Source organism: Macrobrachium nipponense, chromosome 20 (genome assembly GCF_015104395.2).
Source record: "Macrobrachium nipponense isolate FS-2020 chromosome 20, ASM1510439v2, whole genome shotgun sequence".
Classification (NCBI taxonomy): domain Eukaryota; kingdom Metazoa; phylum Arthropoda; class Malacostraca; order Decapoda; family Palaemonidae; genus Macrobrachium; species Macrobrachium nipponense.
The window spans coordinates 16,031,014-16,042,816 of NC_061089.1; the positions used below are offsets into that span (position 1 = coordinate 16,031,014).

The 11,803-nt window shown below is 38.7% G+C and overlaps 1 protein-coding gene across 1 annotated transcript; it reads left to right on the top strand.

Moving 5' to 3' along the window:
• The first annotated feature begins 2,603 nt into the window (after positions 1-2,603).
• Positions 2,604-9,372, top strand: LOC135222397 (zinc finger protein 184-like). The gene is made up of 2 exons (XM_064260488.1): positions 2,604-2,747; positions 8,249-9,372. Exon 2 carries the CDS (start codon positions 8,289-8,291, stop codon positions 9,108-9,110), a length of 822 nt encoding a protein of 273 aa, XP_064116558.1. The 5' UTR covers positions 2,604-2,747; positions 8,249-8,288; the 3' UTR covers positions 9,111-9,372.
• Positions 9,373-11,803: the final 2,431 nt, after the last annotated feature.

The window sequence follows — 11,803 nt, forward strand, 5'->3', positions numbered from 1 at the left end:
ACTTCAGTCAACTAACTCTTCAAGCAATTTGAAAAAATATATTCTTTTAACTCATCAGTTAATTGAAAAATAAATAAATAAAAATAAAACTTCCTTAAACAAACTCTACAAGAATTTTAATAAATATATTCTTCTTCTAACTCATCAGTTAATTGAAAAATAAATAAGTAAATAAATGAAAATAAAATTTTAGTCAACTAACTCTACAAGTAATTTGAATAAATATATTCTTCTCCTAACTCTTCAGTTAATAAATAAAATAAATAAATAAATAAATAAAAATAACACTTCAGTCAACTAACTCTTCAGGTAATTTGAATAAATATATGAAATGATTTCATAAACCTTCATCTGGCTCCCTGAATCCTTCGAAGAGTCAAAGTAAATATTCCATTGAGCTTCGCATAATTCCCCAAAACCTTCAAGTTAATGATTCCGACTGTTGTAACTGTTAATGTTCGAAGTCTCAGGTGCAAAGGTCACACAAGTTTTGGTAACATGCTGCGGCAGTTCTTCAGTAAATTAGGGCGAGTTGTAATCCGGGAGGTGGATATATAGCTCGCGTTTAGGTAAGTTTTGGACATAGGAAGTTTTAGAAGGGATTAGGCCATAAGTAACTCCATAACAGAGAGTCACGACGTCGTAAGAGCTCCATTCGAATCAAATTCATTGAGAGGCTGAAATGAACTGGTTTCGATAACTGGGTGCTACCTTCAGATCAATCTCTCTCTCTCTCTCTCTCTCTCTCTCTCTCTCTCTCTCTCTCTCTCTCTCTCTCTCTCTCTCTCTCTCTCTCTCTCTCTCTCTCTGGCAGGGCATCTCAGAATATACATTTCTCTATCAGTAATTCTGACAGACCTTCTAGTATCTTTTTCCGAGTCACTTTTTTCTAACAGATTACTCTAGTCCGACAAGTTAATCCTGTAATTCTCTCTCTCTCTCTCTCTCTCTCCTCTCTCTCTCTCTCTCTCCTCCTCTCTCTCTCTCTCTCTCTCTCTCTCTCTCTCTCTCTCAATTTTCCAATGTACCCATTATCAATAATTTAAGATGAAAATCAACATTATTATGAACTTAGCCAAATTATTATTTTTATTTTTATTTATATATGCCCCGACATTTCTCCATATGGAACCCAGTGAGGTTTTCTTGTAATTCACACTGTTTGGGTTAGAATTCCTTAACCTGGGAATGTTATAGTTGGAACCTTAGTCTCGTTACTGCTTGTTTAAGATTTTAGCCAGTACAGTAGACTCACTCGGCTTTCTTTTGTTTCCAACGATCAGACTTCCCGCTTGAACCCAGACGAGTCTAAGCAATTCTCGAGTACCGAAACCTTACTTGTAGGGCTTACCTCGCGTGAGAATATCTGTAGTATTGGCATTTGTAGTTGACCCAGGCTGAACGCGAGACACGATTTCATTCATATTTTCATCTTCCCGTGTTTATTAAGTGTGAAATTCCTACAGTTTTTTATTTGGGCCATCAGGAGGCCTCAGTTTTAGGTGTCACCTCGAGTTTATACGTCTTGAGTAATTTGTCATTCACAGTTTATGACTTTTTATATAGATGGTTTATTCTTTGTCGTAGCCGATTTTATTAAAATATGTAAAAGTTCCTTTCTTAATATCATAAAGTTGCGTAATGATGGCATCTAGGAAAGAAGATACAAATAACAGTGTCTAAACAGAAAAACCAGCAACATAGGCTACACGAAAAAATCCATTGTATTCGACATTTCCCCAACTTCTGGAGACATTTAAACACACGAAATCAACTTCAAAATATGAAATGTAGGTATACACTTCCATTTAAGCGTTCACGTGACCATGGAACTCATGAAACTCGACAAGAAAACCATAAATGAACTACAAAAAGCAGGCAACCAAGGGTATATAACAATTCTGAAAACACCAAGTTACACAGCAAGTTGTACTTTAAGATTCGAAATAGCGGCTTCTTCCTGCCACTCAAGAGATATGAAGAATAAGCTATTCTATCTGAAACATAGGGCAACTTGAGAGGGTTGGAAATAGGCTCCTACTGTATTTGTGATAACCATGGATCAATGGGAAAACAAGAAAACCCCTTGGATTTTGCAAATAAAAGAGTATATGAAAGAATTAAACATAAACTTACATACAATTGAATTACTTGAAGGTAAGCAGTTAAAATAACTAGGACAAAAAAGCATGGCAGAGAGAAATGGATGACAAGGCAATTATAATAATCTACAGAAAATATAAAGGACACACAAGAAACGAAATCTGGAATGATAAAAACAGAAAATGCTGACTGGACTAGACACACTTGAATGAAATGGTCGGTATAAGCTAAAATGGAAAGAAACAAAATGTTTGTGCTGTAAAAAAAAAAAAACAGATTAGAAATTGATATAGGTTTGTGTAGCAGCCATATCAGAAAAATAAAGATGAATTGATATCTGATATACTTTTATTTACAGATCTGTTGAAATGGGAAATTGAAAAAAAGGGACAGAATTTATAACAAATTTATGACATATCAGAGACAAAAAAAAAAAAAAAAAAAAAAAAAAACACACAAATGAGGAATAAAAAAAAAACAAACAAGTGAGAGCTGTTTCAAAGGCATCTCCCGCCTACTACTACTGCTATACTAGTACCAACACCATTTTAGTGACTTAACAGTCGAACTCGAAATGGCTAATAATAGACTTCGTCGTAGTCATTGTATTACTGTAGTCCCCATGACTTTGGTAGCTTAACCAGGTTGGTCTAATATAGGTTTAAAACAACGATAGATACGATATCCTTTTATTTTCACCTGTTCTATGAGCAAGAGCCATTGCTGCCATAGGTAACGCCTACCTAAGCAATAGGCTAGGTACCTACCTACTTACCTACTACTTAGGTAGCCAACTATCCCATTATTCCCTGTTTAAACTAATCTTAGGGACTAGCCTATCCTAAAATATTGCTTTCATTACGTTCAAACCTAGTCCAGCTCATGGATAAATCTACTAGCTACCTACCTAGCTAGCTAGTACTAGGCTACCAGTAGCTACTACTAGGTATGTGTTTTTATCTACCTAGGCCAGATTGTACTGTTATGGTTACCAGTAGAAAGCATAGTCGGTACTACCCAAAGGTAAATAAGATAGGGTACTATACTTGGGTAAAACACCTACCTAGCCTAATGGCCACCTGGCTGCCACCTCTACCGTAGTGCGACCACCTTCCTGAAAATTGGAAATTAGTAGGTACCTAGGCCATGGCATTACCTAATTTATGACTTCGGAGAAAACACTGGTAATTCTACAGAATAGCTCCGCACGGACTGCAAGGAACGTAACCGCGGAAACGACATCCACTAGGGATTGGGGCATCTAATGTATTTCGCTGTGTTTAGTACTGGCCCCTGGGGGTTAATTACAGTCGTCCAAATAAATATTACTTAAAATTCTTGTTCATGAGGTAAAACTGCATAGAAAAACCGCAACTGCCATACTCTAGGCCGCTGCGGATTAGTACCCTAGATCTACCAAAACACTTACTTGTAGAGGAAAGTAGATGTCTGGAGGTACCTATGGCTTCGATGGACACTGGCTCTTGACTAATGTCTATCCTGGGTTACAGGACGCTACGGTAGAGGCCGGCCATTTGGTATTTTACCCTACTAGGGTAAACAACCGCGTGAACTGGCCAACTCACCGACTACCACGGCTAGGCCACCCTCCGAAAAAGTAATTTTAACACGTCCTGACACTGGAGATGGTGATCAGTCAAAAGTTGTTGGTGGTGAGAGAAGGAGCTCAAGACCTCTACTCTCCTTTTGAAGTAAGTATTTTCTCCAAAGTTAGAAATTAAGGCCATATTTTAAGATATAAACAGAGGGTAATGAAAAGGGTGGCCAACGCAGTGCCCACAACCCCAAAACGCTTTTGAAATTTTTACTTACGATTAAAAAATTTTAGAAGATTGACGCCATCTTGATGTTTGCGGAGTCGCTTGTGTCAACAAACTTCCCATTTCCTGTGCTAATTCCGCACATCACTTGTACCCATAGACGCTGGGGCACTTTCATCACAACAATCGTAACCCCGACCTCTAACCAGCACTTATTCATACATATTCATGGGTACTATGGCATTCTTTGCGGCGTTTTGCGCTCTTCAATTGTTTATCAGTGTTGTCAATTAGTATGTGTTTACCCTCCAAACTGGGTATAAGACTTACACAAAACGGGGAAATAAGGGAAATTAGTGTATCCATTTGTAGTATATATACATATTACAGCAATTTTATCATTACTGCATTACTATGACAACTAGAATTCATGGAAACAGTTTGTAAATGCATCGGCGTATGTGTGACGCTCCACTATATTGGCAACGATGAGTCATTTTTCCTCGCGTCATCTGCTCGTAAGTATACATCCAAAATACTATTTGTAATTTTTCGGGATTAATTTGGTTGCAAAAAAGGGATAATAGACATGAATTAAATAAAAATTTTGAAGTAAAGTTAAACTAAATAATGAGTAAAGTAAACAATTAAGGGAATAAAGCTTTGCACCTCATAAATAAAGTGTAGTCGTCTGCTGCTCGTAACTGTGTTTGTGGAGTTTGTGCTTAGGAACCAGGAAGAGCAATGTGGTTCAAGTGCAATGTGGAGTGAATTAAGACCAAAATGTGTATAATTACAATCAAGTAAGCACTGTGGAGTTTCAGTTGTGATGGCACTAAGGATAAAACACGATTACAAGGTAAAAATGAATTCAGTTCAAACCATGACCCCTGGAATAAAAAGTTTCATACTTTCACTAATATAGGCAACCAAATGTTGTTTTATTGTGCTGATTACAACTGCAATCTTGAATAAGATCAATAAACGTTACATATATACGCTAACATTATTCAAATGAGTGCTGGGAAGGCTGGGAAAGATGGTGGATTGTCCGTGGTTAGACCAGCCAGCCACACGATTGCCGCCATATTGGATTTCAAAACTGCCTTGAAAACATATTTTACGAAGACCTCACATGCTTATTTTAGTTCGTATGGCGCTTTCATATACAGTGGTACCTCGAGATACGAAAGGCTCAACTTACGAAAAACTCGAGATACGAAAGCCAATGCGAAAAATTTAACGGCTCTACATACAAAAAGTTTTCAAGATACGAAAGGTTTCTGAAAGTCCGAGATTTGCCCGGATAACAATTTTGAAACTCGCGCCGCGCGCCGCCATCTTAGTACTAGTAGACTCGCCACCATCCTCCTGCTCTCCCATTGGTTCCTGATGCTAGTCACCACCATGAGATCCTTCTCTCCTATTGGACAGCATCCCTCCCATCATGCATCTTATACGTACGTGGTGGCGTACCTATCTCGGCCTCTTCGTACCAACATCTTTATTGTACACACACGGCATTCGTTCTGTCCAACGATTTCGTTTAGTAACGTAAATTCGTTAGTGATTTTGTTGCAGTACTATTATCGTGTTGTGCGAAAACTTTATTGTGTAACTTATACGTAAATTATGTACAAGATAACGTAGTCATGGGTCCCAAGAAAGTTGAAATTCACGGAAAGAAGCGCATGCTCTCTTTGGAGACAAAGATGGAGATCGTCAAGAAGTACGAAGCTGGTATGCGATTGAGTGTGATCGCAAAGGAATACGGCCGTAATCCGTCGACAATAGGCACCATCCTTAAACAGAAGGATGCCATCAAAGCAGCTACACTGTCGAAGGGCATCACTATTTTGTCCAGCAAGAGGACCCACGTGCACAACGAGATGGAACGGCTGCTCCTCATCTGGATAAAAGACAAAGAAATCACTGGCGATACGGTAACGGAGACAGCAATCGCCCACAAGGCCAGCGCTATTTTCGGCGATTTGATTGCGCAGGCGGAAGACAACGGAGGGGAAGGGACTTCAACGCCAACCCCAGAGTTCAAGGCTTCGCATGGCTGGTTCGAGAAATTCCGTAAACGGACTGGCATCCATTCGGTGGTGTGTCATGGGGAGGCTGCCAGCTCGGACACGAAAGTGGCCGAAGCATTTAAGAAAACTTTCGACGAGATGATGACCAAGGAAGGCAACAGTTCTCAGCAGGTTTTCAACTGTGATGAGACTGGCCTTTTTTGGAAAAAAATGCCTCGTCGGACGTACATCACGGAAGTAGAGAAGAAGCTACCCGGGCATAAGCTATGAAAGACAGGCTTACGCTCGCACTTTGTTCCAACGCCAGTGGGGATTGCAAGGTGAAGCCCCTACTGGTGTATCATTCCGAGACTCCTCGAGCCTTCAAGGCCCACAAAGTGCTGAAGGAGAAGCTTCCAGTGATGTGGAGGGCTAATGCAAAAGCCTGGGTAATGAGGCTTTTGTTCACCAAGTGGGTAAATCTGTGTTTTGGCCCGACAGTGAAGAAATTTTTGGAAGAGAAGCGCCTCCCCCTGAAATGTCTGCTGGTGTTGGACAATGCCCCTCCCCACCCTCCTGGCCTCGAGGAAGATATCCTAGCGGAGTATTCCTTCGTTAAGATTCTTTTTTTTCCGCCCAACACCACCCCTCTCCTCCAACCCATGGACCAGCAAGTGATAGCGAACTTTAAGAAGCTGTATGTACAAGAAACATCTTTTCAAGAGATGTTTTGACATCACCGATACCACAAACCTCACTTTGCGTCAATTTTGGAAGGAGCATTTCGACATCGTCATTTGTATCCGACTCATCGACCAAGCTTGGCAGGAGGTTTCGAGGCGAACCTTGAATTCCTTGTGGAGGAAACTCTGGCCTGATGCCATATCTGCCCGAGACTTCGAGGGATTCGACGTGGGTGAAGCTGGTGCTGCAGAGTCCGAAACAGTTGGTGATCCCGAAACTGTTTCCCAACCAGAACTTGACGAGATCGTTGCACATACGGCAAGTCCATGGGGCTGGTCGTCGACGAGGACGACATCAACGAATTTCTCGAGGAGCACCAAGAGGAGCTTACGACGGATGACCTGAAGGAGTTGGAGGCCATGCAACATAACGTCGTTCAAGAGGAGTTCTCTAGCAGCAGCGAGGAAGAGGAGGAGGACCCTATGACAATGGCAGAAATTAATGATGTTCTAGCCGCTTTTCATAAAGTGCAATCGTTTATCGAAAAAAGACACCCCGAAAAGGCTCACACAGGTCGTATGCTTGCGCAGTTCGATGACGTTTGCCTGATCGTTTCAGGAACATTGTGAAAAGTAGGCAGAAGCAATCTTCCTTGGATCATTATTTTTTAAAGAGGCCTTCAGCATTAGCAGGAGTAAGCAAAAAGGAAGAACCAAGTGATAAAAAACAGAAAGTTGAAAGGAAAAAGGAAGAACCAAGTGATAAACAGAACGTTGAAAGTGGTGATGAAGTTGAAATTCTGTAAAAAAAAAAAAAAAAAAAAAACTACGTAAAAGTAAAAAAAGTTAAAAATAAAAAAAAAAAAAAAATTTAATTTTTAGTGTTTTTGTAAAGTTAAGTGTTACAGTTTTGTTAATGTGTTTCGTAAATTTTAGTTTTATAGTTTTCCTTAAATTTTTTATGTGTTTTCGTAAAGTTAAGTGTACGTACGTTATCTGCCGTTTGTCCTCCTCCTCCTCTGCCGCCACTTTCGGAGATAGCCTCACTCGAAAGGTAAGCTTCCACATTTTACGTACAGTATATTTCTTGTTACCATGTACACTAATATACACTTTATTTACAGGTTATTTTGCATTTTTTTTATTAATTTAGGTATTGAATGGTCCAAATTGTTGTAGTATTTCATTGTTTATAGGTCAATTTAGCTTTATTATGAAATTTATTGGGGTGTTTTTGGAGGGCTTGGAACGGATTAGCCATTTTACATGTAAAATGTGGTCCAAGATACGAAAACCTCATGATATGAAAGGCGCCTCGTAACGGATTAATTTCGTATCTCGAGGTACTACTGTATCACATTATGTTGACGAAACTTCAATTTTTTGAATGGTATGCTTAAAGTTGTAATTGTATTCTTGTTTCACCAATTAAATATCGAGTGAATAAGGCCTGGCCAGCTTGATGACGATGGATTGTCTGCGGTTGTTTACCCAATATGAGTGCACTACTTAATGACCTGAAATACTACCTATAGGTAGTATCTAGGAAAGTCGATTTTTGGCTGATGACCAGTCAGTATGATGTAGTATTAGTAAACTAAGAAAAGTTAATGTATGGGATGTAACTGTATGGCCTACCCTTTAATAGTTTTATATTTTTCAGATCCTGGAACCCCCAAAAATCCATCTGGCAGCTCGCAGATATGGATGAAGTTGGTACTGTTGTTTTGGAGGTGAAGGACATAGATTGGGAGGGATCACATACGATTCCAACTTTTGACGATGTTAAAGTCGAGGAGATGACACCCGATAATTACATAGGTGATCATGACATTGGAAATGCTTGTGACAGAAATATAGCCGAAGGAAAAAATGTTATTGAGAGTGTTATCGTTGGATCTGCTGAGGACAGCGTTAGAGAAATTATATTTTCACCCTCTGTGAAAGAGTCATTGAAGGCCAGCCCTCTTGACATGAAGGAAATCATTAAGTTTGATTCAACAAATGGGAAGGATTTGATAATGCTTAATTCACCAGAAGTGAAATCTCCTTCAAAAACTGAAGGCAAAGTCAGGAAAAAGTATTCTGTTCCACAGAAGTTTAATTGTGATCTTTGTAATTTGAAGTTTGTAAGTCATTGTAGTCTTCAGATACACTTAAGACGACACATGGGTTACAAACCATTTGCATGTGAACTTTGTGACTTGGCATATCCCACAAAAACTCAGTTGGTAAGACACATGAAAAATCACACCAACAAACTTGAACATTTTTGTGGAGAGTGTGGTAAAAGTTGTTTAGATATTGGTACCTTAAAGAAACATGCTAAGTTTAAACATGGTGCAACTGAGGACACTTACAACTTGTATAGAATAAAAGAGGAGTTAACAGAAGATGGGGAGAAAGTAATTTTCATTAAGACATACCGAAATGGTGAAACAAACATTCGACGGTTTAGGTTAGTTCCAAGTGCTGATGCACAAATTGAATGTTGTCAGAATGCGAAGGAGAGTAAAATCTTGTAAAATGAAGGAATTAGCATGTTTTTTATTTGGTTAAGTTCATCAGATTATATTACTCATGAATTTTTTTTTGTGAATGTAAGTCTTCCATTTGTAATAATGTCAAGTAATAAAACTAAATAACTGAGTGCTATCATTGCTCAGAATAAAAGTACATATATATTTATAGTTTAAGCTAAATTATTTGAAATTATAATTCTGCCAAGTATCCCCAAATTGTATTATATTACTTTTTATAAATACATAGTGAAGTTACTGTATTTCATATTGATTTTTAGTTAATGCTAGGAGTATAATATTCGTTTCCCTAAATGAAAGTAATAGAGTACAGTGTGGTTAAGAAACATGTTATTCACTTGAAGCAATATTTGATGTACAGCATATTGTTCTGCATCCATACAATATACAAGACTGTTTTTTCACTTATACCAAGATGCCCAAAAAGGCTAAAGAGATTGATGTTGAATTCAGAGTTAGATGAAGTAGAGTCTTCATATCACACAAGACTTTTCCCACAAAAGGAATTTGTTTCCATCATTTACTTGGTGCACATTGTTCAAGGAAGTATAGACCGTTTATCAAGAACTGTTTTATAGTGCTTAGAGACAGCTTCCATGCCATTAATGATCGACTGACTAATCTAGTATGCTCAGTGGATCCAAGACAATCTGAAAACAAAAACAACTCTGATGCCTCCAATATTAAGTACAGCCTACTCTTGTTGACAGACATATTGACACATGCTTGAAAAACATACTGCTATGATTTCATGATATTCAGAATGTGAGTTACATTAGGAACTGGATTTTACATGAATTGATTAACATTCATTGTGGTCAACTGTGTATGGGAGCAATGTTGTCAGTTCATGTCACACAGTGCACTGTAGGCATTACTTTAAGTTCTTTGCTGTGACCCCTTTCATTCCTTTTACTGTAGCTTCATTTGACATGAAGAATCATTTCCTTAGTGAGAGAAACTGATGTTCCAACTGACACAACCATTTCCATTCTGGAGGATGTCTGTTCTACAAATTACTAGGAGGCAATCACCAATCTCTAATCTCCCAACAACTTTTGAACCAAAAGAGACTGTCGAGAATCCTGGTACTTTGGCTTGAAGATCCAACTTGGCATTCTCATTCGCTAGGAATGTGAACCTCTTTCACCCTGCATGTATATCTGTTAAGCTGTCAGAGGTAGCGATAGTAAGAGGGAGTGTGGAAATCTAATGAGAACAGTATTATTTATCCTTTCTAAGGAATGCAGACTACTTGCAGGTATCATCCAAGGACTCATTACAATTTTCAGTAAGTAGATTTGTGCTACTAGGGAATGTTAAGAGGAAAGTGATCCAGTCACTTTCTTTGGCCTTTCTTGATTTCATGATGATTCACCACCATGTCACCCTTTAGCTGTAGATGTTCCAGGAGTCTGGGATATGTATTCATGAACTGAAGGAGCAATGAAAGCATCAGACGTATTTAGACTACTTGACATGAACAAGCTACTTGTGTGCTAATGTACGTTCATTGTAGCAAAGACTCGTATGCTTTGGCCACTAATTCTACACTCATCAGTTCTACCTCATCCATTGTCTGCAGGTTCTTAAACTGACAAAATGATATCCTGTCTTCAGTATTGGATCAAAATCTAGAATTGTTGCTGAGCCTCTTAACCCATTGAAAGTTATCCAAAAAGCTTGGGTGAACAAGCAGACAATTTTGGTGTTGATTGATTCTTTTAGGAGGGGACTGCTCCTGGTTACTTAATGCTAACATTAAAAATGTGCTTGTCTTGCATATTCAAAATCACAAAGGTTGGGTAGCACAGCATCCACTGCTGGTAGATTCTTGAAGATTAGCCCCAGTGAAATTTTAATGAAGCACAGGCAAAATAAATGGTACATGTAATTCTGTAGACTTACACAAAAAAGTTCATCACTGCGCTTCCAAAGTGAAGAACTAGAATTTGCAGCTAAGCACATTTACATGTCTTAAGGTCAATGGCTCTCAGGATTCCCATCCTCTTCATCATGGAATTTTTTATATATGTATTTGCTATTGTCATTTATATTTTTACTGTATTTTCTCATTTTTTATTTTTACAACCCAAAAAGTCATGCGAATGCACAAATTCATTCGCTGGCATCGGAGAACTTACCACAGTATATTTTGGTTTGTGTTCTTATGCTTATGATTTTTTAAAATTTATATTTTAATGTATGACACTTACCTGGCAGGTATATATATAGCTATATTCTCTGTTCCACCTGGCAGAAATTTTTCAAAACTCGCGGCAATCGCTAGTAACCTATTAGTAGTTCAGGCAACCACCACCCCGTTACCGTGGCGCTAGCGCTAGGAACCGTTCCCAATTGGGCCAGATTTTCTCTGCCAGCCGAACCGGCAACATTGTTGGTGGTTCCCTGCTAGAATTTTCATTCTCGTTGCTGACTGATCTTGGATTTTGGTATTGTACTCGGAAACGTTAGCTTGGCATTCGCTTTGGATTGTTCTTTAAGATGTCTGACTCTGGAAGTATGTTTAGAGTGTGTGTAAAAGAGGGGTGTAAGGTAAGACTGCCGAAAGCTTCGGTCGACCCTCATACCGTTTGTAAGAAATGTAGGGAGAATGTGTGTACTTGGGAGAATAGATGCATTGAATGTGAGAATTTATCAGAGAAGGAATGGAAGGT